This window comes from Equus przewalskii, chromosome 4, assembly GCF_037783145.1.
Source record: "Equus przewalskii isolate Varuska chromosome 4, EquPr2, whole genome shotgun sequence".
Classification (NCBI taxonomy): Eukaryota; Metazoa; Chordata; class Mammalia; order Perissodactyla; family Equidae; genus Equus; species Equus przewalskii.
In genome coordinates this window covers 71521020-71548917 of record NC_091834.1, presented here as the reverse complement: position 1 = coordinate 71548917, position 27898 = coordinate 71521020, and the positions used below count along the sequence as shown (strand labels likewise).

Genomic DNA, 27898 nt, shown 5'->3' with positions numbered 1-27898 from the left:
TTTTCTAATATAGAGCTATTTTATGTCTTGTAAAGCTGTCACATATTGTAGTCTTTGAAAAAAACAAAAATCATTACTTAATATTATATATGTGGATTCTGTATAGTATGTCTGTCTATCATCTATCTACCTGTCTTTCCATCTGTCTATCCATCCATCATCCATCCATCTATCCGTCTGTCTATGTATGTATCTAAGCTGTCCAGCTATCTATCTATCTATCTATCTGTCTATTGATGTCTCTTAGAAATCAGCCTTTCATAAACATATATAGAAATAAAAATAATGATTGCTACTATTGCCATAGGTTTTGTGCTAGAAATTTAACAAGCATCTCATTTAATTCTTAACATTGCATTTTAACGATTAAGGAAACTGAGGTTTAGAAAATTTGAGCAACATTCTGAAAACCACCAAACTAACAGAGGCAGAATACAGACCCAGGAGTCTTTATCTCCATGCCTTTCCTTGTAACCCCTGGCCAGTTAATTTAGTACATTATTATATCTGTAAATGTTCATTATTCTATGAATTACATGACTATATGGATTATTTACTAATTCTATGAAGTACTTTTCTACTAATTTCCTTGAATACCTAATGACATATTTTAGGTACCTTAGAATATGACTACTTATGGCTCATGATCATCAAGTTTGCAAGGAATAGCCATTCCCACAGCCATTTCCCATTCTTGAACAATCCATGTGGTCACCACATATTCTAGCTATGTGGATGAGTTAAAGCCTAAATAATTTCATCTCCTTATCCCAGACACTACTCATTTCTAATTTTGTTCAATAATTTTTCAACTCACTATCTTATGCAATTCAAGTTATCCAATATAACATATTTATGAACCTGTCATTTTAAAGAAATTGTGCGATTGGGTTGTCTAACAAAATATTAATCGCCTCTCACTTAATTTAATTTAATTTGAGTTGAAGATATATTAAAAGAAAACCTTGCTCATGGTTATTTCAAACAGTACAGAAGACTATAAAGTGAGATGAATGAGTCCCTTTTCCCCCTACAGCCCTCAACCTCTGTGGTTAGAGATAATCACTGCTAACAGTTTCTTTTGTGTCTTTCTGGGAATTTTCTGTGCACATAACTGTGCATACTTGGTTTTTTTCACTTAGCAACTTATCTTGGTTATCTTTCCATATCGACCCATAAAGTACTACTTTGTCCTTCTTAATGACTGCAAAACATTATATTATATGGCTGTAACATTATTTATACAGTTTCCTGTTGGTGGATATTTAGATAGTTTTTAGAATTTTTAAAATAAGAAGTTCTGTTACGAACATATGTCTACATTTATCATTACATACTTATCCCACACCAATAGGGAAAATTTCTAGCTGGAGCATTTCTGAGTTAAAGCACAGGAAAGTTTGAAATTTTTATAGATTTTAATCTAATTGCCATCCTCAAAGTGGGTTAACACTAACACAAAAAATACATGAGAGTCTAAACAGGCTGCTCACATTTTAAAATTCACATTGAACCCCAAGATGTCATAGTCTTAACTTCTGCCTTGTGGCATAAAATGGCAATTTGCCAAAGATGGACATTTTATTCTGCATAAATATCCTATTCCAGGCCTAGGCTTACCTTTGCCCACTTATATTTTCAAGTCAATAACACATTACTTGCGTGTGTTTTCCCAGTGCTTAATTAAAAGAAACTTGCTAATATTTAAAATTACAGATTTGCCTAATCATTTGTTCTAGGCTTTAGCTCAGGCTATTTCTTCCACCTGGAAAATCCACCTCATTCCAACCCTGCATGTCTATGTCTTATCTACCCTTCACGGTTTATTTCAAATGATACCTTCTCCATCTAAATCGTGTTCCTGCCTCAGAACTCCCAGCACAATATAACCCTATTATAGTTGACATTTTACCTTATAAGTCCCCGATAAGTGGTAGCTATCATTATCATGAGACACTGGATCTTTCTAGCTCTATAAATGTTCTTATCCTCTCCTGTCTGCCCTTGCCTGCTCCAATGGATTGATTTAGCTAAAACTATATATTTAGTATTATGATACTACTTTTATTTTCTTTCAAAATAAATGTTCCAAGTTTTTATTTTTAATATCAACTGGTTAAAATATTTTTATTTTAAAGCTTCATATTTTCTAACATGGCAAAAAAAGTCAAAGATTTAAAATGTCTCTGGAACTCAGTTCATAAACATATGCAACTTTAAAAGCTGAGAGTTAAATCTGAAACATACTGGGGAGAGTAACATGGATGCTATCATATTAAAGGCCTTTGGAAGCAGCCTAGCATAGTTTACACGCCATCGAACCTATTTATAGAGCTGACTCGTTTTTGCAATGTCAACTGTAACATTATACTTATTTTAAGCTTCAGCATCTCAAATATCAGCCTCTACTAGTTGTACAGTTCTCCCTTATTTGATATCAGAGAGCCCAATGGAGCCTTCTGAAGAACCTAGTCAGATTAGCAAAGATAACTTTTTAGAAGTTCCTAATTTATCTGATTCTCTTTCTGAAGATGAAGAAGTTAAAGCTACCTTCAAACCTGGTTTCTCCCCTCAACCTAGTAGACGAGGTTCTGAATCTTCTGAAGATATGTACCTGGACTCTCCACCTCCAGGTGCGAGAAGAGTTTCATTTGCTGACACCTTTGGATTCAATCTTGTGTCTGTCAAAGAATTCGATTGCTGGGATTTACCGAGTGTTTCAACCAATTTTGACTTAAGGAAGGACATTTTCCACACAGAAGAATATGTTTTATCTCCAAAATTTGAATTGCCTTCTTCAAAAGAAGATCTCATGCAACAGCTTCAAGTACAGAAAGCGATACTGGAGTCAACTGAGTATCCCCCTGGGTCTACAAGTGTGAAGGGCGTTATTCGAGTTTTGAATATTTCTTTTGAGAAGTTGGTATATGTGAGAATGTCCTTGGATGACTGGCAGACATATTATGACATTTTAGCAGAATATATCCCGAATTCATGTGACGGTGAAACTGACCAGTTCTCCTTTAAGATTTCATTGGTTCCTCCTTATCAAAAAGATGGCAGTAAAGTTGAGTTTTGTATACGTTATGAAACTTCTGTTGGTACATTTTGGTCAAATAATAATGGCACAAATTATATATTGGTTTGTCAAAAGAAAGAACAAGAGCCAGAGCCTGTAAAACAACGGGAAGAAGTTTCTAATAAACAAATAAAAGGCTGCTTAAAGGTAAAATCAAGGTGAGCATATATCTTACATTCTTTACTCTTCATAACCTTAAGGTTTTTTTATGTCATTCTTTATTTCACATGTTGTAAGAAATAATAGCCATTCTGTTGAAAAATATATTGCTTGTTATATATTAAACAATGGAGCTAGGCTTTAACAAGGTCAATGCTATTCAGGTAATAGCAGTGTGTGATCAGCCCTCCAAATGTGAGGAAAAATATGGGTATAATTTAGTAGATGGAGGGGGGAGTGCAATGTGTATATTGCTTGCCTAATGAGTTATCAATTGCTTAAGTTCAAACCACGGAATCTATATTGTTCACATGTAAAACTATTTATTTTGTCATTTAAAGTATATTTATTTTCAGTGTTTTTTAAATGTGTATACTGTATTTCAAAACATTTCTGATTACCATCAAACTGTGTTTCAATATGTACCCAGTGTTCAGAAATTTATACACTTCCCCCAAAAGCTGCAAGAAACTTCTTAGTGACTGATTGAGTGAGTCATACAGGGATGTTTGGAGTGATACATGTTAAGCTAAATCATAAGAGCTGTGACTCTAATTATAAAGTAAGAGAAAGAAAGACGTATGTATATAAGTGATGTATGAATTACACATAAAACTTTATAATTATAACCAAATGTAACATTATGGAACACAAAGTAGGATAATTTAGTAAAAGTAAATGGAGCAGAATGAAAAAAAATGACCCAAATAAAAATAAGGATATTCAGCTTTATAGATTAGAGATTTGGGATGTGAACCCTCATTAGTAACCTTGCTCTCTGGTTAATATGAAAAACAAAGAAAACTGGTATTCAGCTCTCTCTATTGCAGAGATGGCTAATTTCCATGACACTAGCTTAGTAGATAAAACATCCAGGAGGAGAGAGACGCCTCCTGCTTCTCAGAGTGTCCCAATGGGAAAGTCCACGTTGCTCCACGAGCCATAGGTAAATGTTTTGTTATCTTCTGGGAGGTCCATTCTAACTGCAGCTAGACTCAAAGATTCTAGTTACTGCACTAGAAATAGTGTATTAGGATTCAACACATCCAGATTCTAAGTTGAAATAAATGAAAATATAAAGAGTGACACTGGGAAATTTTTAAACTCCTTATGCTTTAATACCTTGACCTATTGTATGGCAATAAATAACTACTAAATGTGTTATTCTAATGCATTAACAAAATATTACATAAGTGGAAGCAATTCAATTGTATGAAATATTTCTGTTTTCATCATCCTTTAAAGTCATGTGAAAGATTGACTTGCTCAACTTTGTGAATTACACCAACTTTCTTAGTCTAAATAAAACTTTCTCAGATTTTAACTCATGCTATTAAGAGAGATAATATCATAATCTCTACATGTGCTAAAATAATTTAGATATTTACGAAATTACTTAGCAACATATTAGCTATACAGAAAATAAGTTCAATTCTACTTAACCATCTAATTTATATACATAAACATATACATATTAAATACTTTACAAATAAGATCATCATCAGTGAATATCTAATAAACATGCAGCAAATTGCTCTCTATGTTAGAGAAAAGCAAAATTTAGAAAAGGCACAAACTTACTGTCTGAGTTAATAAAAGAAGCAGTGTTTAACTCAGAGAATTTTTTGTGAGTTAAAGATGCAGTGTTAAAATGACAAGCAATACATGCTGAACTATGGTATAGATAGGGCATTCCTTAGATAGACCAAACTTGACACCAAGAACAAAAATGGGCAACTGATAGGCCCAATCTTCTACCCCAGTCATGATATTATTCGAACTCGTCCTAGTCTAAGATATGTATAACCACATGTATCCAAACACACATTTGTATTCAGAACAGTCATCATTGGACTCATAGCGGACACCATTCAAGTTTTAATATTGCTTTGGGGAAAAACCTGAGAAGAACTAAACCACAAAATGGTCTAAAGGCCTGTAAAGTTTCCTAATGAGTTATAAAAATGGAAAAAAATCTCTCTCCTTCAAAACCACAAATACATTTTCTGTACTTCTATAACTTAAAAATGACCAACATAATTCAAACCACATTTTGAAAAAACCGGTCGCCTCTGGAGGAGGCCTTTTGTGCTTAGTTTCAGTCCAACATGAATTTTTACATCTGATTTATATAGCACTCAAAATGGAGTGTATAAAGGAAATCCTGACAGATCCTTAGAACAGCATGTGCCATAATAGAATATTTATACAGCTTTTCCATGATAGAATTTATATGCAATGGGGTTTCAAATATTCCTAAAACTCACACAAGAGAGCATTATCAAATTTCTAAATGAATATTGCAGTTGGATTTCATTGTGAAGAATTTGGGTAGGGAAAAATAGCACACCTTATTAGTGTTATTTTACCAAACGTGTACTTGGCTAAAATAAAAATGAATTAATACTTATTTGATCAAAAAACTTATACCTTCTAAAATATCCTCCTTCCTCCAAAGAGTTATAGAATCTAAATGGGTCTTTTCTGAGCATTTCCACCCTTCCTATGTAGCCTAATTTGGAAGTCATCTCTTTCAGAAGATAAATACAGAACAGAAATGTTTGTGAATTTTTGCTCCAAGCATGCATGTGGATTAATAAGAGTGTGTAATATGTCAGAGTTAAAATGAAAAGAAGTCTGTCCTAATGTAGACAATATCATCTAACTTGAATTCTTCTTAATACCAAAGTTAATTTACCATCAGAGTCCTGGAGAGTGTATCTTCTGAAAGTGTCGATAATCCCCTCTAATAAATACAGAGAGATCTGTGGGAACACATTTAGTGAGGTAGGATTTCTGTGATGTCAGTCACCCTGGGCACGATATTTTCTCTATGGAGATTTTTTTCAGGTCAGGGTTTGCAAATCTCCACATTGATGTGGTTGTCCATTTCATTTTTGATGCTTGTTAATCTACCCACTTTGGATAGAAAGAGATATCTAGAGGGAGAGGAAAGCAGAGTTTATAACTCATAAGCATGTGACTGAGAGTGACCCAAAGGTATTTAATTGCACTGAAAGGCATGCATCATGAGATACTTGATAAGTGTCACCACATATGTGTTACTGGTGCATGTACTAGCTTACTAAGCAGATTTCTGATCTACGTTCCACAGGCTTTATTTCAAAATAACTGACCAAAAGAAATATATGCATTGATATAAATTACATTAAATGGACATAGTTAAATAAGCTAAAGTTGCCTGCAGAAGCAGTATAACCTCAAAGTTAAAATTACGGGCTTCAGAGTTAAACATATCTGAGTTTGAGTCCAAGCTCCACCACATATTAGCTGTGTGACCTTGGGCAAGTTAAACTTGGTTTCCTCCTCTGTTAATTGGGAATAACAATAGTACTATCTCCTAAGGGTTATTTGAGAATTCCATAGATAATACATATAAACTTTTGGCGCAGTGTCGGACACATAGTAAGTTATCAATAAATGATACCTGATATAAAAAGACGAGACTAACTTTACCTTTAGGTGGATCTGAAAAACCCCAGAAAGGTTCAACCTGCACAAAAGTCCCCCTCCTCTTTCCTTTTACAGTTCCCAAATTTTCAGCTTTGGAGAGCGATTTCTTTGTCTCTTATAGTATTTTAATCAATAAGCAAAACTAATTGAGTTGTAAATTATCTTGAGATGTGTGTCACCTCCTATCTGGAACATCTTAAAGCTGGAAGAGCTCTTAGTAACTGTTCAAATTTCCACATTTCATAGATTAAAAAATGGAGGACCCGATCAGAAGGAGTAAAAAAGGCATTAATTTTGTCATTGAACAGTCATGTGTATTAATCCCAGTATAAAATATAGACTTAATAGCTATGTGGCTGTGGATATACTACTTTACTTCTCAAAGCCTCAGTTTATTCATCTATAAAATAGGAGTAATTATGCCTGATGTTGTGATGATTAAATTAAAGTAAAATGAGATTATATTTTTAAAAGTTCTGGTAAAGTATAGGGCATATATAAAGTAGTCATCAAAAGCCAACTACAATTGCCATCATCATTATCAAATCTTGCTCAGCTGACTAATTTCCTGATTCTTGGACTTGCATTACCTCTCCAGACATCTTAGGTGTTCTTGTTCAGGTTCCAAAACTCATTCAAGTGTTTACCAAGGGCCTGTGTGTCAGGGACTGTGTTGTTAGGACCAGTATCCAATGGAGAAACATGGCTGGAAACATGACTCTTGGAAAATGAGGAGAGGCCACAAGGGAAAATGCCTCACAGGGGCTGAGAGCAGAGAGGGGGAGAAAGGAAACACCAAAACCAAGCTCAGATTCCTTGAGTACAAAATGGAAGCCGTGGATAAAAAATGAAAGGAGAATTATTTATATTACATTTCAGCTTTTCTCCAACATGTGATCTATAACTGATCTTGTGTGCTGGCCAGGAGAGTGAGCCTCTCAGCATCTCCCCTCACCCCCAGCTGCTAAAATGTATGTTCTCAACTGTTGGGTACCCAGACTGACTTCATCTCATTTTTCATTTTATTAAGTGAAACCAATTTATTATTTTAAGCAAAGAAATGGCATGATATAGGTGTTGGATGGTATTTATAACTTGGCCAGGTGAATGCAAATAAATTCCTGAAAGATTTTTAATGCCAAAGGAGAAGACTGATCAGTCTTCAGTTTTTGTACAAGGAATAGAACCAGCCATATTCAAAAATGGGAAAGAGAGAAATACCTTCTAAAGCATGATTTTAAGATTACAGAGAGTTTATCTTTCAGGGTGGTAAAATTGTTAAAATGGGGCCAAGAAAAGCATTGGAAAATGGGGCATAAGATATGGTCATGTTGCGTGTTCCCGTCAGAGCCATTGGATTGTGAAACTTTCTTCATTTACATTTACAGTATAATCTGGGATCCTGGAAATAGTCCAAGAGGTGTAAATAGCCCCATGAGGCCTTTAAGACTTAATGCATTCTATAACTAACTTGTTTTGAGTCTGTACTAATTGTGGAAGCTGGGTCTGTTTAAGGGAGGGACCTCTGGCAAGGCCGTGTGGAAACATAAAACACAGCTGCACTGGACTTGTCAAGGAGACTGTTTGGAAGCTGCCAGCTAGTTGGCAGCAAGGAGCCAACTAGCTTAGAGTTTCCCTGGAATTCTACCAGGGCTTCTTGGCTTCCTGGTTTTGTGAAAATCCATGCTCCTCTAAGCCTAGACTTGCCCTAGAGTAGTTTTGAACCTTTTCTGAGAGAAGAGGAACAGGAGGGTCTCATCAGTCAGGGTTTCTCTCAAGGTCTACGTTAAGGGAATCACTGTGGATGCCATGCCTCATGTGGATCTTCTGGGATCTTTAGGAGCCTAACTTCCACACCTGAAGCTATAGAAAGGGAGCCGGGCCCAAGAACTCTGAGCCGATAAAGCTTTGGGCAATAAAAGTATTGTGAATCGAGACACTTAGTTTTTCATCTTTTTTAAATTCTGCTGACTGTGACTCTTGTCCCTCTTTGAAGTTTTTACCTCGAGACCCTAACAGGAATAATGTAAGGGAAGTGACCTCAGGGGCAGATTTCTGAGATGGGCTTCATTGCCCAGTGCCCTGTCGAACTTCAAAGATCCTCTGTACCCTGACACTTCACTTTGAAACTGTGCCTGAAATTTATTTATATATGTATGCACGTACATATAATACATATAAATACATTTTTATATATAGCAGGTATATAATATACATATGTATAAAATACAAAGTATATATATGTGTAACTTCTTCTTAAATGCAGACACCTTAGGATGGCATGGGTTATCTCTATCTTACACCTGACTAAGATCAGTTGTACAATGGAGCTTTGACTTTGTGCTGAGACAACAGAAATGGATACTTTTAGGGCTGAGAGCACTATGGTGTACAAGGCAGATTTGAGTACAGAGTTGTGTTAAGGGCTCCTTAGAAGCATGAGGACTCGAGGTCTGGAGTGTGTTTGTGCGTATTTAGGGGGGAGTGGGGAAGTGGATTCCAGAAACAACAAGGCTCAATGGAAATAGCATCAGCTCTAAAGTAGGGCAGATTTGTGCTTTCCTCCTAACTAATCACTAACTGTGTGAACTTCAGTTATAATCTGTATCCATTTTATTCAAGTGTGAAATAGGGATAATACTTTCCCCTTGACAGAGTTGCTATGAGAAACATGTGAGCTAACATATAGAAGCATCTATCCCAGTTGTTGACACTTTCTAGATACTCCCCATGGCATTGGTGATAAATTCCACATTTTAAAATCTTGTATATGGCTAGTGCTATGCCAAAGATTAACGGAGGAATGCTTTTTTCCCTCATTATCATTCCTGCTACCAGGACCCAGCCTAATACAAATAGTTTCAAAATTAATTATGTGACGGGTTCAATAACCTTTTGGGCATTAACCAGGGAAACTAATATTCATGGCATTGCTTCTATGGGAAAAAACAGTTTCCAAATTCCAGCAACTTCTGGGTTACAAGCAATTTTGGAATATCACCTGTTCATAAGTTGGACGCTATGTTTTGGTATTTTTTTTTTAATGAACTGCAGCCTATTTTTTCTGAAGGTAGTTCTTAAGATGGTTCTTTTGGACTAAATAAGTTGGCTGCACACAATTTCACCTTATCATCCCTGTATTCCTATGAATAGAACATGAAATTGAATTTTATATAATTCTTTTCCTCTAAGAAAATATATTGTACACCACTGCATTTTGGTCATTCCTTTGTTTTAAAGCATTCTCTGGACTCTACCACTATACAAAAAAGAAAAAGTTCCTCAGGACATATCTCTCAAATCTTTTAAGATTTTTATTCTGCTCCCCTAATAACTTTCTTCGGGTAATTGGCATGGTAGAGTTATTATCTATTATATAAATAATAACTGGTTTTGAAGCCTTACTCTTACCATCCTGCTGTTTAAAGATATGACAAATAGAAATAAATTGTTAAATTGGACTGTCATACAGCATTGTTTAGTGACAGAGACCAATTGTACATTAAACAACCTGACTTAGGAAATTTTACTATTTCCTCCCCCTTGTGTTACTCTGGAAATTGTCTGTCTATGTTGTACATCAGTGCTGTTCAAGTCACAATTAGAAATAGAATTCTAACATCATAAGATAATGATTGTCCTATGCATATATGTGGATTTGAATTTTATTTTCCTCTTTTAAAATTTGCAGTAGTAAAAAAGATCAAAGTATCCCTAAATTTATATTTATAAAGCATGCCAAATAATACCTACTTTTTCTAATTAAGTGAAACAGATTTTATCATCCATTTAACACTGGTGGTATTCTGGCTTGTTTTACAGAATTAAGCCATGATACAACCCTAACCTTTTGACTCTAAATCTATAAGAGAAATCCCAGGGTGATCTTCATTCTTAAAAATTACTGTGGATGTCTTCACACAATTACAGTTCCCACTGAATTGCTCAGGTAAATTTCAGCTTCATAAGCCGTATATGGAATGAAACCAGGCAAAATTCTCACATTTTGTTAATATCTCCTTTGGAGGACTAATGTTTATATAAATAATTTTATAATATATTGTTACAACTTAAATCTTTTGAGTATTTGCCAATAGAAAAATTGCACAGATTTTTCACAGCCAGGTGAGGCAGAAAAAAAAAATCTTCACATATAATCTTAGGTAGATGTATGAGACTATCATGTTTAGTGTAAATAAAACTATATTTGTTTCCAAGGTTAATATAGCTTTGATTTCCGAACAATTTTCATTGAGTTGTATTGTGGAAGAGACCTTTTAACTCTATCCTTTGCTTTCTGATAGAATTAGTCTGAAAACTGCCCAAGCCATGTGATTGTATATTCTCTTCTTGATCATCTCTTGGGATTTTGTGTCCTTAGGTAATATATTCCATCAGGAAATTCTGTCTTTACGTGGCCATTCACATTGTTCTGTCTTTAATCTTGTCATTAGTTTGTTCTGATTCTCAGTTGAATTCAATGTGGGAGTCTCTATTCTAATGATTAAGCAGAATTATATTGTTTCTGTGACTGATTTCTGTTTTCCATGTCAAATAACCTCTGTAACTTTAGACTTTTCCCCTGAGGTCCAAACTAGTAAACTAATAAACTAGTCTGTAGTATTTTAATGCAAAAGTCAGAGAAGAAACTCATCACCAACTGGATTTTCTTAAGGAGTGAGTGGTATCGCAGTTGTGAGAACCATGTGTTGCCAGGACTGATGTATCAGGGGCAGCCCAATAGGCTAATAGCAGACTAGCTAAGGAGCTCTCCCAATCCTGCTGTCTTTAGCTTTGAACACTGGAGGTATTATTATTATTACTGTACTTCTCATGGGAGTCAGAGCAAGGAAGGAAACTTTATTTTACAAAATTACAAAGTTTAAAGCATTTCAGAAGATCACTCAGTTTATTTCTCAATCCTACATAAAAAGGTAGCTGTATTAGAATTTTTGAAACCCTCTTACACAAATAATGAATAATTAAGAATAATAGTTACACTGTTTTCTAGATATCTAATTTTTTAATAAAATGTAACTCAAGAATGTAATTGCATAATATATTGAAAAGGAATTTTGAATAGATTTGTAAAAATCAAACGTAATATAGACCAGCTGAAATTTAAATTGATTGTAACTGTATCCTTTTGTAGAAAGGTTGATACAATGCCTACAAGAATTCATTTGAATATATGTTACATTTATTTTGTATTTTATCCTCCGTGTGTGTGTACAATTTTAATTAAAAGTTATTTGCTATAATCAATGAATATGTGCAGAGGACAGGTACAGTCAATCTAGTTGATAATTTATTTAGTAAATTGAACATAGGGAGCAGTATAAGTAATACTGTCCATCTACATTCAAATTATCCTTGATGCATTACTTTTTTTGTGGAAAAAATACACACACACATATGTATATGTGAGCTTTTCACTTAAACCTTGTTTCTTTCGTGTGTGTGTAATATATATAGTAAAGATACTCTTCAGGTAGTTCATATGTTTTCTAGTATTTCATATTTTCTATATTAGTAATATCTCATTCCAAGCTAACTTTGCCAAATAAGTTAAGTTTTAGACAATGCTAGTTATATGAGCATTCAAGACATTTGTTTACAAATCTCGTAAAACTCATGTAGTCCCACAGGAACTATTGTTGACTTATCCATATTACGGGACTTGCTTTTGCCCTTTCATTGTTTGTTATGCTTCCTTTAAATTACCAGTATTTCTGGCAGCATTTTCCCCTGGAGTAGCTATTCCTAGGGTACAAAATAAAACAACTTTCCTCAAATGAAAGAGATGCTGTTTGCTGTGTTTGCATCTGATGCAATTTATTTATAGGCAAGGAAATTAACATTTAGCAAAAGACTTACTGTTTATGAGATATTTTTATGGTTGGAAGGAAGAGTAATTTGCCATATGGCCCTCTATATCTGCTTGGGCGGGATGTTTACAATGGTGACCTTTTCCTGCAGTTAAAAAAAACTCTGTGGGCCACCTTCACAACTGGACTGCAAGTTCCTTGAGGTCAGGAACAGTGTATTCGTATAAGCATATTCTCCATGGCGACTAACACAGGGCTTTGCATATAAAAAGCTCTGAAAAAAATACTTATTAAAGGCAAATGGTTTTCTCATTGATAACCCTTAGGCTTGGTAAAATCTAAAAGTACCTTCTGAATAATTAAAGAATGAATTATGCTTATTATAGTTTTAATGAAGAATGCTTTTATTGTTTTCACAATCTTTAAAAATCAGATGCCTTCTGGTCATCTCCATCTGGATATCCAGGTGGCAAATTAATTCCCTTATGTCCCAAACCAAAGTTACCTTTTCCCTCCCATGGTAATTTCTCTGCCTTTAGTCTCTATTTTGTTTAAAGTCATAGTCATCATTCCTATCGTGCAAATAAGAAACTTCCACATAATGACTGATTTCTCTTTTGCCAACTCCTATTAATTCTACACCCTGATTATAGTCTATGGCCATAGAGGTAATGATTGCTCATTTGAAGAAAAATAAAAATTATTTTCAAAATTAAGAATAGAATAGAATATTCAAAGCTGTATTTACATATTATAAAAACAGCCGATAAAAGAGAAGTTTATCTCTGTGATAAGAGATATATTTGTTATCTAAATTGACTCAAAATTAAATATGGAATTGAACACATTAACCCTTATAACATTTATGGACAGTCTAAATTCAGATGATTACTTTCAGTTACCAAGGTATCAATGAAAGATCAAATTGAGAAATAAATTAATATAGTCTACTAAAGATATTCTCATTATTGTCTTTTCTTCTTTCCTATGTTTTCTAAAGAGCTAATCCATTGAGTCAACACAATGTTAATTTTCAGTAATGTCAAATAATCTTAGCATCTCAAATAAAAGAAATAGTCATTGAGTAGCCTTTGACTGCCTTCGTACCACGATCCAGACCAGTGGTACTAGAGTCAGAAAAATTCAACAGGCTGAAAGCCAAAAGAAGAAAGGCAGATATTGTATGTCCACTGATCAGAAATGAGTCATTCATTCTTTCTTCTTGCCAGGGCCAGTACTCCTGTTAGTGCTGCTGCTGCTCCTGTGGCGCTCACTGATTCCGATACCTGTGGATTCTGAGCGTGGCTGTTGTCCTGTCTGCTGTGTACCTATACCTGTGTAGATTCCTCCTGTGTACCTAAACCTGAACACTATTATATACCACTGTCATCTGTCTTGAGATTGTGGAGTCTTGGTCTTCCCCTACATGAAACCACAAAAATAAAGACAATTAAAGAGGAATAATGCAATGCATCTAAATGTTTAAGCTTAAAACCTACAAAAAGGTAGTGTGATGAATCAGCTATGCTCTATTGAGTACTATTTTTAAAAATATTTCAGATTTAAAGAAAAGTTACAGGAAGAATATGAAGACTTCTTATACTCCTGCATACAAATGTTTTAAAACTGTATAACAGACGAGTCGAGTTGCATTGATCCTTATAGGCGAAAGCTTTTCCCTTTGAAAAATTTAAGCAGTGGTAATTTTCTAGTTTGTAGCTAATTGCCGATTTTGCAGAATATAAAATATATGTAAAATGTTTTGTGAAAATATTAACAAACTCAAATGGAAATAGTACTGTTATCATCAGGCATATTATAGTGCTTTTAAAACTTTAAAAATAACATTATTTTCTTTTTATGACATAAGATGAAACAAATATATATTTTTAGGAAATTAGCGTAAATAATTATATTTTTATATGGCAAAAATAATAGTATACCCTATCTATAATGATATATCAATTAACTCTTACATCATCACCCTCAACTAATGTCTCATAGTTTTCATTAGGAGTTTTAGTATAATTTTCCTAATATCCTAAAGAACACTATTGTACAAAACCTAAAGTCTCCACCCAAAATACAAATATATTATTGAGGTAGTTCATGCATGGCATTTGTAAATAGTTATTTTTCACTTTCTCAGAAGTATTTCAATGAAATTAGCTGAAAATTAAAGTTTTATCATTTACATTTGTTGTTTTCCCTTTAACTTTCAATATACCGATGTGCCTAGTTTCCCACTGAAAATGTTACTTAGGAGACAATTGAACATTTTCTGGGGAGGGCTTAGCCATGGACTGAGTAATCTGGAGGGATATTTTTTAGTGTGATAGAATATACTTGTCTATGATGATTGTAACCTCTAAGGAAATTAATTTTTTGGAAACCTTTTTCAAAATTGTGTTGGTGTGATTATAAGGGTCAATTGTGTGTGTGTGTGCGTGTGTGTGTATTTCTCCAATTCCTGGAAAATTTCTTGACCACTTATGGTAATCTTGGACCAATTCCCTTTCATTCTTCTAATTTTGTGTCTCAGGATCTGCAACATTTGTTAGAACTTGGCTATAAAACCAGGCGGGACTCTCATCTCATGGATGGACTATAGCCTATCGACAACTCTAATTCTGATATTTTACTACTTTAATAAATTAGCTTGTATAAACTTAAAGAATGTATGTTTTAAATCTATTATTATTTCTTAAGTTATAGAAAATTATCTCCCATTATATCACCTTTATAAGCAAGGCCAGTCCCATTTCACAAAGGAGAAATTTAGGCAAAAAGGGCTTATTTGATCAAGTCCAGGAAATATAGAAGATTTTTGTGATATAAGGTTTGTGATATAAGGTCTCTAATTCCCTATGGCTCTGAACCGTAGTACCTCTTTATTCATAAAGAAATTGTGGAGTTCTTATTTTAGGTGGAATTCTCCTAGGTAGCTTCTATCTTCAAGCGTTCATTTGGTTAGGGGATAATATTTATATACAGCAGAAGTTAGTTATCAACATAGCGTGTGCCAAATGGAATGCCACATACTCAGAGGAGATCACAGGAGATACAGAGCAACAGGCATTAGAGAAATGATTGTACTGCAGGATGCTCTGATTAGGAACAGCATTACAGAGGAATTGAACTTGACTTTGAAATAGAGAAGGGGCAGAAGAGCATTTACATAGAGTAAAAAATATTTGTGGAAATGGCAGTGAAAAAGACAAATTGGAGGTTTTATTAGTCAATCAGACTGCCTGGAATGAAAAGATTTGTGGGAGTCAAGCTTGGAAACCAGAGCTGAAAAATAATTGTACACTCTTGCCAGTAACTTTAGTCTCTATGCTCATGGACAAAGTAGTATTTTAGTTATATTAATCCAGAAAGAGCATGCAGGGTAAATTAAAGTGGAGAGCAAAGTATGAACCAGGTGGCTAACTGCAAGGATATTGATGTAATTGTAAATGTTGAGTACAATTTCCCAGTGTTTTTATCACAAGATGCTTTCCATTAATGATGTTATATGAAAGATTCTTCATTGCCCTGAAAAACTGCTCATGGCGTTTATGAACATCATTATACTTAGGATTGTGTTTGAGATGCGTTGTGGATTAAATGTTCATAACCACTTTTTACTTTCTGTCTCTATATGTTGGGATGTTTAAAACAGGTTTTATCCTTTTTTCATGATCAATAACAATTATTTAATTTTGCTGTAGGTCATCTTTAACATAAATAAGCAGATATGTATTAAGGCACAGATATTTAGATATTTCTATACTTATTTCACAGTGATTCATTTTACAGCTCTGATCATGCTTAGGGAAAAATTCTTTTTTTAATTAGTTTAATCAAATTCTTCCTTCAAAATCTAAGGTTTTGTTTTAACTTACTGAAAAAGATTAGTCCAGGCATCTCAATCTTTATCTCCTTGGGTGGATACACTGGATGGATACATACAGTAGTATGGTTTCTTCTATAATACCAATTACCTCAAGATTGAGAGGGTATGGGTCTTGGTTGACATGAAAGAAAAAAATCATTAAAATATCAGTAGCAGAGCTCTTACTAGGCCCTTCAGCTTGTGAACTGACAGGGAGTTAAAAAAAATCAGTGACTGGAAGAAATCAATAAAGGACCTTCATGCATTGAACAAATATTTATTGAACATGTACTATGTGCCAGGTATTGTTTTAAGCACTGGGGATACAACAGCAAAAAACTGACAATCCCTGTCCTCGTGTAGCTTGCATTTGAATGGAGGGAAAACTAATAAGTAATAAACATAAAGAATAAGTAAGTTATTTAGAAGATGATAAATGCAATTGAGAATATAAAATGCAGAGCAGCATAAGAAGAACAAGGAGTCAAGGTTGCACTTCATTTAGAAGGTGACAATTGGTGAGACACTTGAAGAGAGTCGGTCATGAAGAAATCTAGAGGAAGAGAATTCCATGCTGAATGAAGCTACCAGTACAAATATTCTAAGTAAGTTCAAGTGAAGGCCCTTCCCCTTCTCTTTGCATTGAGCTCTCATGCTCAGATCTCCTATAGCCTCTTGGACTTATTTCCCAGAAGACCAGTCACTACCCACAAGGTCTCTGAGAGAAAGGAGGAGTGCAGAAAAAGCACAGATGAGAGAGTGTAATCAGCAGTTTGTCCTTGACACCAAACTCTTTTAGGGTCCCTGTCTCCTTTCTCTGGCTGCTTTCTGGCTACCCAGATCCCCATATCCTATCTTTTAGGTCTACCTTTTGCACTGAAGGACACATGTACAATTTTGTTTTAGTGAAGGTGTAGCCGGGCTATAGTTAATCTAATCAAAGAAGAAACTCTGCATTTGAGTTATCTTAAAAAGCATGACACAATTGTATCTATCATTTTTATTTGCAAAATGTTTTGATTACCTTGAATGTAGAATATTAGTGTTGTACTATTGGATAAGTCTAATTGGTACTTGTAAGAATAAAACATTTTTCATAAAATCAACATTATATACATATAAATTAAGCAAACCATTGGAAAATGATGATTCTGAAAGACAGCAAATGTAATCTTGCAAGTGCCTTCACTTATTATCAAATCAGGAAAAAAGAAGACCAGAATACATGTGGTTACGGTATTTTTATATGAAACATTCTCTTCCATAGGATAAACTCCAAACACATTAAACTATCAGCATTATTCACAAACTTATGTTTAAACCAGTAAATTGCACATTCTGCCTTTTTCAATAACTGTCACCTCATCTCCATTATGTTCACCTCAGGACTCTATTTCTTTTATGGGATCTAACCTACTAGTGTCCTTGACAACACACTTTATGGTGCTTGCATTTACAATAATTGTTGGGCAATTTGCCACATAGTACAACTGGAAAATATTTTACTAGCCCAGGTCTAAATCTTCACAAACACCATCAATTTTATAATGAGCAATACAGTTGTTAACTTAGAAATGATGAATGTCTCTTATCCTAAATGGCATCTAGGTTGCCTTTTGGTTAAAAAAAATTTTAATTCACTGAAGTATGGATAGGTAATACCCTTGATGAATGAAAATTAATTGCTGTATAGAACGAACAAAGCAGAAGTACAATCCACATAAAAGTTATATTAAAACTAGGCTGTTTGATAAGGTATACCCTCTCCTCCTCTCCCTCAAGGAAAATCTTAATAGAGTGTTTTTATTGAAGGACCTAGTTTCACACTAACCATACCTTCATGCAGGAAAAGCTAGTGTAGAACAGTACTGTAACCAGGGTTTCTCAAAGTGGGCTGCACATAGGAAAGGGAAAAATAAGACACCTATATCCAGATCCCAATACAAAGACTCCAATTTAATCACTCTGGGCTGGGCTCCAGGCTTAGGTATTTTTTAAAAAGCTCCCCAGGTGATTCTGATGTGTACAAGGGCTGAGAAGGACCGGCATAAACATAGGTGTTCTGAGCTATAATTTTTTTAAATTGAAAATCATTTAGTTTCAGTATCTACAAAAGAATAATACTATTTAAACAGAGGAAAATTATTAAATCTAAATGAAATAACACTTTTACAAATACAGGATGAGAGATTTTTAGCAACAGTAGCAACATTAAGGACTGTGTGGACAGTGAGATACAAAAGATGAGCTTTATGAATAAGGCATTTTTTTAAAGATCTTTTGCCCCTGTGATGACTTGGGGAAGAGGAAATGAGCACAACTAAACAGCATGGTAAAGTTAATTTCCATTTAGAATGGAGTAAACTTTTTAGAAAGTATTTATTTTTCCCTTTAAAAAATATTTATTTTATGATTCAGAAGATCAAACTTTTCAATACAATCTTTAAATCTTATTGCAGGATCTGACCTTCCTCTAGTCTGATCTCTCTTTACAAGCTCATGTGTATATGCTGTTGCTATTGCCTTCCCTGGCCACCTTCCTTCCCTGAGTTTGGGCTAGCTTTCTTATTTTCTTCTGTAGGACTCCATGCTTCCCCAATCATGAAAGTACAACTGTGATTTTAAACTTCTGGTTTGCATTTATCCTTCTTTAGACTGTAAACCTTATGAAGGCAGAGTTTGTTTAATCTTGGCTTGTGCTCATGGTTTAACTTCTAGCATGATGCCTAGCACATATTAAATATTTGTTGAATAAATATACATTGAATTTTGTCCAACATTGTTCTGAATTAGCATGGTGTCCAGTAGAAGGACTGAGTTCTTTTAAGCCCACTTGATAGCAGTGTTCTTCAGAGTGTTGACTGTAGTCTTGTGTTGCCTTGTTAAAAGTGTGGCAGAGGTCCCCCTCTGTAAGAATGCAACTGCATCTCAGCAGAATTCGGCTCTTGTCCCTGACTAGTCTGTGGTCCAACTTTAGTCACCTGCTCCTTGCCTTTGGTTTCCATCTGGTTCTCAACTTATCCTTCCCCAGTACTGTTTGCTCTTGTACTAATCTCCAACCAAAGTCTATTTTAGTGAGCTCTTCTCACTTCACCTTATTAGGATTTCCTGGTAATGAACTTTGTTCTATTTAATCAGGGATCCAAAAGCCTTCAACCGGGAAAGCCATCTTGGCACCGATGAGCTCTTCCCTGCCTACTCCATCGCTTTCAGTGGTAGGCTCCAGAGAAAATAAGATGGTGCTTGTACTATAACCTTCTAGAATCAGTTCGACTTCTTTTCTTGAATCTATATGTTCATTTGCATCATCTCTGAATCCACTTACATCTGCTCCAGTCTAGAACCTGGGTTAGGACCAATAACTGGTGGATGTTTTCTATCATTTAGTATTGAAATTAACATGAGCATGAATGTGAAGTGTAATTAGCTGTGTGTGATAATTATGTTAATAAAGATTATTTATGCTAATAATAATATTGCCTCCTATTTAAAGAATTTTAATCAAATAAATCTTTGTAGATCTATTTAAGGTAGCAAAGACCTTAAAGCTAACTTAAAAATTTTATTACTTAGACATCATCCAAATTAAAAACTTTTGCACTTCAAAAGACACAATCAAGAAATTGAAAAGACAACCAACAGAATAGCAGAAAATATTTACAAATCATATATCTGATAAGTGACATATCCAGAAGAACTCTTACAACTCAATAATAAAACGACAAATATCCCAATTTAAAAATGGGAAAAAGATTTGAGTAGACATTTCTCCAAAGAAGATGGATTAATGACCAATAAACACATAAAAAAGTATTCAACATCATTAGTCACTAGAAAAATACAAATCAAAACTACAGAGAAGTGTCATTTCACACCCACTAAAATGACCATAATCAATAAGACAGATAATAACAGGTGTTGACGAGGATGTGGAGAAATTGAAATTATAGAATTACCATAAACCCAGCAATTTCACTTCTAGGTATCTGTCCAAGGGAAAAAAAACATACATCCACACGAATACTCGCATGTAAATATTAATGGCAGCACTATCCACAAGACCCAAAAGGTGGAAACAACTCAAAGGTGCATCAACTGGTGAACGGATAAACAAAGTGTGGTGTGTCTATACAATGGAATACTATTCAACAATAAAAAGGAAGTACTGATACATGGTACAACATTGATTAACCTGAAAAACATTACGCTCGGTGAAAGAAGCCAGACGCAAAAGAGCACATATTGCATGATTCCCTGTACAGGTATATGAAATGTCCAGAAGAGGCAAATAAATAGAGACAGAAAGATTAGCAGGTGTCTAGGACTCGGGGTGGGAATAAGTTGCGACTCTAATGGGCATGAGATTTCTTTTTGGGGTGCTGGAAGTGTTCTAAAATCAGATTTTGGTGATGGTTGCACAACTCTATCAATACACTAAATATACTAAAAGTCATTGAATTGAATACTTAAAACAAACGGATTTTGTTTATGTAAATTACACTTTAATAAAGCTGTTAACTTAGAAAATTATAATACTGAGTTTGCATGGGGACATAGGTATTTTATGATAAGTAGATAAACACTTTGGTATACCCATACAGAGTTTAGAGTTATGGAGTTTATAAGTTTAGAACTAAGGGTCTGTTTTTCCTGAAATTTAGTATAAAAATACTTGTGAAAGATTGTATTGTATTTTAGATGAGACTAGAGTAATAAAGTGGCAAGAAAATGAATAAAGGTAGCAGGTAAAGTCCCAGATGAAAAGTTATATTATAACCTATTTCCCATACATGGTATGTGGAAAAAGCTTCAAGAGATACTAGAGTACCTTTCCATGAATTCTGTAGCTGATTCTGCTGCAGGAATAAGGAATATAAGTTTGATCCCCTTCTTCTTAGTATGTTAATTCAAACATTGAAGCACTTTCACTCTATAACGTCTTCATATTGTTTCAATAGGGAATGTGGGTATTAACTTCATCTTTTTGTATAAGTGCAAAATGCTGACATAATAATATTAGCGAATAGTTATTGATTACTTGCTGTATGCCAGACACTGAGTCATTTAAATCCATTTCCTCATTTAACGTGTTACGTTGATACGAATACTTGCTCTTCTTAGTTGGTTTAACTGCACTATTTTTCTTCCAATGTTCTCTCTCTTGGGTCTTTCTCTGCTCTCCTTTTCTTTTCTCTGCTCCACTACTCTTTCCCACCCACCTTCAGTCCAAATTATTCAACTGCTGGTTATACTATTCATGTTTCAGAGTTTTAATTTTAAAAACAAGTACTTTGTTCATGTTGCTCTGCCTTTGGCTAATTTGACATTGGAGGAAAATATCAAATCAGATTTTTGTGCTGAATTTTGAGTGATTTAGTCAAAGTGTTCAAGTTGTTTGCATATGTAAACGTACCTTAAATCAAAGAAACACAGGCTGAAGGGGAGGCGGTCTTCAAATGTAAAGTGGTAGATTCCACACGAATATAGAATCTTTTGTGAAGAAATCTGCAACAGAAGATGGAAGAAAGAAAATAGTTCACAAAGATGTGGGTGAAGGGTTGGCAAAGAAAATATGTAACACAAAATGTGGACATTTGTGAGGTATGCCTCAGTGCATTGCATTAATGATTTGCATATTAAGAAGTCACGAGTCTTCACATTAATGAATCCCTAACTAGTGTCTGACACAATAGACTGAAACGTCCCTGGAGGAGTCATTATGGCCTATCATGTCAATGATCCGCATATTAATGACTCTCTTACATGCTCATCAACAGGTAGCCTAATAGGTTTCCATTGAGTTCTTTTTCATTTGCTTTTTAAAATGCATCCCTCTCCTCTCTTCCTTTTGTAATACTATTGTGAAGAATTGACAAAAAGGTGCATTAAGATGATTTTAATGTGTGACGTAAGTTCACAAAAGCATTAAATTAAGAAATAATGCTTTAAGACTTACTGAGCCTGCCTAGAAAACTTTTCAAATGCAGTTAAATACAAACCCAGTTTGATAATTAGGGTTCTTATTTGGATTTTAACACAAACCATCCAACCCAATTTACCATATTTCTCTTTTCCCTGATATACCAATTTATGCTGTGATTAGCATAAGTAGAAGAGCTAGTTTGAAAATATGTTTGTGAAACTGAATTGCTTGAAAATGGAAATTAATTCTAACAGATTTCATATCATAGAGGTTACTAAACACTTAATAAAACTAAAAAGCAGTGGCTGATAGTATAAAAAAATAAAAAATACAGAGGAAATGTTAGACATATATTAATTGCACGGCAATAAAGAAATAGTCCCAGGATCCGAAAAAATGACTCTATAACTTTTAAATTTAACATTTACTTAAAAGTAGTCACAGGAAGACACTGAGTATCTTAACATTTCTAACTTGCATTGGCATGTCTTGACTTTCGTTGGTCCCAATTATAATATTTAAGATATCTAGTGATTTTTTACAAACATAAAACCTGCGACCTCCTAAACGAAATACTGATGAATTGCTCTTCCAGTATTTTTATTGAATTATAAACCATTTCATCTGTTGTACTCTCCAAATGAAAGGAAGAGTATTGATATAGGCTTGAAATTCTTTGTCAAGAGACAGGAATGGGACAAAAGCTGAGTAAAAAGTTGAAGCTTGGCACTTTGTTCCCCTTAAGAAATTACAAAATGAACCACATGCAAACATCAGTGTCTTGAGGAGCAATAGAGGACACGGCTGCTCAGGGGAGTGGCTGCAGGTTGGTGCTCTGGCCTCACACCTGCCACCCTCAGTTGGGCAACAGATAATTCTTCTGAGAGGTGTCGCTTGTGAACGATTTGATTTCAAAGTCTGGAAGTCTCATATCCCTTTTTATTTGCTCCCTCTCCTAACCCTTTCAAACATAACCCTTCTAAACACATACTGGGAATATCAATTTACATTTTATTTATTTAATTTTTTTGTGTGAGGAAGATTGGCCCTGAGCCAACATCTGCTGCCAGTCTTCCTCTTTTTGGTTGAGGAAGATTGCCACTGTGCTAACATCTGTACCACTCTTCCTCAATGTTTTTGTATGTAGGATGCTACTACAGCGTGGCTTGATGAACAGTGAGTAAGTCTGTGCCAGGGATCTGAATCCACGAACTCCAGACCGCTGAAGTGGAGCCCATGAATTTACCTAACCACTATGCCACTGGGGTGGCCCCTGATTTTACATTTTAAATTACTTTTCAAGGAGAGTTTTCAAAACGATCTGTAACAAAAATGCTGTAGAACTTGGATGTCAAAGCTTAGTATTTAACAAACCAAATCACTTAGGTGACACTTACATGTAGATTCCAGAGAGAAAACATGTTTCATCAAGATTTCTTTAACTTCAGTAAGCTGGCTCAGTAGTCATGACTCTGTGATAATGAAATTTTACACAACCACAGACAAATCAATATTATTATGAAGAAAGTAATGCCTGAAAGCTACTATCCTTAGAAAAAAATAGACATAACAATACTCTGATAATGTTTGAAAGATGGAGGCAATATAAGGCTCTTAGCAATCCCTTTACAGAGGAATTGTGAAGAATGAGAATGAATGTCAGACTTTTGAGGTAGCAAGACTCTCAGCTGGACAATCGCTACTTTCTTCTCACCCACCTGCCCCACAGGTGACAATTACTTCCTTTAAGAACTCACGTAAAATAAGGACTTCAGGTCGATAAGTTGAAGAAATCTTTTCCTGATATCTCTCTGATATATATTCTTTAGTTTTTCCAGTATCCGTAACTTAAAAACATTTACATTTCTCTCTTGATAGAATGTAATTGGCAGGCTGTGGCAGAGAATTCTCTTGGGCCAGGTTTACCTATAAGTCTTCTACTTAGAGTTCATGGATTCTGCTTGTAATTATGTCTCCCAAAGTAACCTACAATTTCTTTTTGGTTTACACTTGGGTCTCCAAGATTCTACTTAATCATGCACTAGATCCTCACAATTTAGTGCCCCTTTAGAAAGTACACATCTCTATAAAATTGCACACGGCGCCCAGATTCAATCACAGAATTAAACCTAAATAGTCTTTTCCTCCCTGATTCCTGTGGGATGGGATGAGCGAAAAAAAATAGTGCCACCACTTTGACATGACCAAGTAGATGTGAATGAGCAATCCTTGGTAGGAAATAAAGAGTTAGGAAATGAAAAAACTTTGGAAAAGTAACTTACCAAAGGATTCTTCAACAAGGCTGTGTTTTTCAGTTGCTTCCTTCTCTGCTACTGAAATTTCCTGCCTCAAGAAGGCACAGAAGCATTGTTTTCAGTACATTTTCAAGATCAAGCACTGAGGCAACGGGCAACACTCTAATTTAGAAATAGAAATAGAGAAAATTTTTCAGAACGTAGTAATTCAGTTGTATGGAAAACAGGAAAATGACTCAATAAAACCATCTATTGCTAAGGTCGTGGTATGTTCTTAGTTACCCGAATGCTTGAGACTTTTGCTTGAGTTTATTCAAAGGGCTTGTGGTTTGCCATGGTTTATGATTACATTTTAAAAGCAATGAATTAGCTTGTATAGTATGTCTTATCCGATACATTCGTTTATCCTAGTTAGTTGTAGATATTGGTAATGTTCCACTATTTGAAAAGTATTACCTGGACATAAGTAAAATAATGTGGAAATACATCCTTCTGTAATCTATATTACAAATAATGTAAGACTAGCTTACAAAATATGCAAGTAGGATTTCTCTCAATTTGAACTAATAATGCTGACTGTAAGATTGAATTAAGAATTTATCTTTCACTGTATTGAAATGTTAAGTTCTTATTTCTGTTGATCCTACTAGCATTTACATTTCTTTTGCAAAAAAAATTAAGGAATTTCCAAATTAAACATTTCAAAATTGTATTCATAGACTATTCCTATCAGTTATATAAATAAGGAAGTCTAAAACTGAGAAGAGAAAATTGGTTCCATTTTGAGCAATAAAGGAGTTAACAGGTAGTGGCTGCCTGGCTATGTAGAGAAGTGCCACCAGGCTCAATCTGGTCTCAGCAAGGAACTCTCTTGATCTGTCATCAGTGCTTCCGTGGGTGCCAGAGAGGAAGGCCAGGACAAGGGTACTGTGTTAGCTATCCCTAATCTAATCCAGAGCTTCCACTTCGAAGATAAGGAATGTGATGCCCACAAAAACCATGTTCCTTACAATGTTAGTTATTAGTCTCCAGAGTCAGAATTTAAGGGAAATATAAAGCCATTTAAAAATGTTTGATTTTTCCTTCTGAGATTATTTCTTGCTTCTTGCAATCCCTGTTAATAATGCAGAACTGTCTTCATTTTGTTTTCCTTTCTGCCATGATTATCAAGGAACTGAATTTAATTCATCTATCCGTCCTAAATTCCTTCTGCAGCATGTCTTAAAATTTTGTTCTTTAGACATTTCTGTTCGTAATTAGACATTCTCTCTCTAATTGTCTATCTTTTGATTAAATATGTCTCTTCTATCTTCGGTTCTATTTCGGATCCTTAGACTACCAGTGTTGTAACACCAAAGGAAAAGATAGGACGTCCTAGTAGTGGGTTAGTGTGTTACGAACTTCACCTCTCCTTAAGTACAAGTTTCTGCTTTCCTCCTTCTTCCAATTTATAAATGACTATAAAATGTCAGAATACTAGAAAGTAGTTTTTTAGAGAAACATCACCATAAAATTTATGAAAATAAATAGTACACAATATGTAATTATTTACCTTAGGAAAATTTTTTCAGTATTTCGGTAAATAACCACTTATCAGTGCTGGTGCTAATATACTCTTCCTAAGTGTCTTTTAAAAAAATTCTCAAATGAAGTGCAAGTTATTCCTAATTTAAAAGCTCTCCATTCATTTATTTTCCTTTCTTTCTTTAGAGGAGGAGGTGGAGGAAATAGAATGAGACCACAAGCTTTGAACAAAGAGGACAGGCCCGAACTTCTTGAGGAGTTCAACATTTACTCTTTAGCTGTTTATCGTAGGGGGAGAGGTGATGGCCAAGAATTCCACGTCTGGTTCTCTTTAGGCAGTGCTGAGTACTTTCACACAGAGTGTTAAGGAGACACAAATACAACATTCATGACTCACTTTGGAAAGGATCCTTTTTTATGCCAGCATTTTGATTCCACTTGGAATGGAGTTACACTTTTGCTGTCTCCAGCCTAATCCTGACATTTACCCTGACTGGTTGGGTAATTCCATCACATCAGACTTAGATTGTGGGGAACAGGTCTCTGAGAGGTTTCCCTCATATTATAAGAGACATATGGGCTTTTAGCACAATGGCATTATAGGACCTTAGGAAAAACTATATTATTACTTGCACTAGAACTACTGCATTTTGACAGTGTTAAAATTAGCCGTAATTCCAAAAGCAGAAGTGCCGCATACCCAGAAACTGCAGTAATATTAGCATGGTGCCTATGTCCTGACACTGAATAAATCAATTGGGTAATAACAGAAAGTGTGAATTAGCATTCTCGTGCACGCTGTATTTGGAGTGCACACTTTTAAATAAAAGGTTACTTTCACTGAAGATCTAGTGATTTTTCTTTGGAGGGTGATATTAAAAAAGGGCACATTAAAAAAGACTAAGGAAGTATCTTATCATGCGTTGCAAATTTTACTCTTAAAACTAACTTGTGAATTAAAGATATGAGACAATGGATTAAACTTTAAAAAATGTAGATAATTTCAAGTAGAAAGAGAAGTGTGGGAATCGGGTCCTGTGGTAGTGTAGAACTAATGATCAGTGTGGTATTTACCACGTCACTAATAATAATGATAAAAGCAGTAGTGATAATAATAATATTTATTAAATGCTTCCATGTATTAAGAACTGTGCTAAATAATTGCCCTGTGTAAGAAGTAGGCATATTTTGGAAAAAATGAGATATAGAGAAGTTAAGTATCTTGTCTGAGGTCACGTGGCTTAGTACTTGGTAAATAACAGAAAAGACTAAGATTTGCATCCAAGTCTTTCTGCTCTTTTCTGCTACGGCTTGACTCCCTACGTAACGACACTGACATGGTGACCAAGAGGCTTGAATCTAGTTCTAGCTTGGCTACTAGTTAGCTTGTGTGACTTCTGCCACGTCGTTTAACTAGGCTTTAGTTTCTCTCTCTATAATATGGGGGGATGGGACTATCCACATATGAGGTCCCTTACAGATCTGAGATCCTATGAATGAGAGAAATTTGACATAAAAAGTAAAATAAACTTTCCTTAATTTATGTGAGGCTCAGAGGTAGAGACTAGGTAGGACTCAACTTTTGAGTGGTTACCAGCTGACTCAGAAACACAAGTTATTGTTTGCTAATTAATTTATTAGATATGTTACAAACGCCTTTCACTTCCTGCCTCATCAATGTTTCATCATTTTATTCTCTAAGGCACATAGACTGGTCTAGTCTTCAACGTATTTCTTCTTTTTTTAGGTATATATGTGACACATAAACAATTATTTTCT

At 34.7% G+C, this 27898-nt stretch overlaps 1 protein-coding gene and 1 long non-coding RNA gene across 3 annotated transcripts in view; one reads left to right on the top strand and one right to left on the bottom strand.

Annotated features, from left to right (window-relative positions):
* Window positions 1-2006: 2006 nt before the first annotated feature.
* Window positions 2007-27898, top strand: part of PPP1R3A (protein phosphatase 1 regulatory subunit 3A) — a 38062-nt gene continuing 12170 nt past the window's right edge. Inside the window, exon 1 of the mRNA XM_008538677.2 lies at window positions 2007-3237. Coding sequence (XP_008536899.1) covers window positions 2450-3237 — 788 coding nt within the window. The 5' untranslated portion in view covers window positions 2007-2449. The remainder of the gene's footprint in view (window positions 3238-27898) is intronic.
* On the bottom strand, window positions 12924-24760 carry LOC139082885 (uncharacterized). Of its 2 annotated transcripts, XR_011539224.1 has the most exons (4): window positions 24623-24757; window positions 23738-23812; window positions 21831-21922; window positions 12924-13962 (listed from the first exon to the last, which is right to left on the bottom strand). It is a non-coding gene; the product is annotated as an uncharacterized lncRNA (long non-coding RNA). The 2 variants fall into 2 exon arrangements; XR_011539225.1 differs by lacking the exon at window positions 23738-23812 and having other exon boundaries at window positions 24623-24760.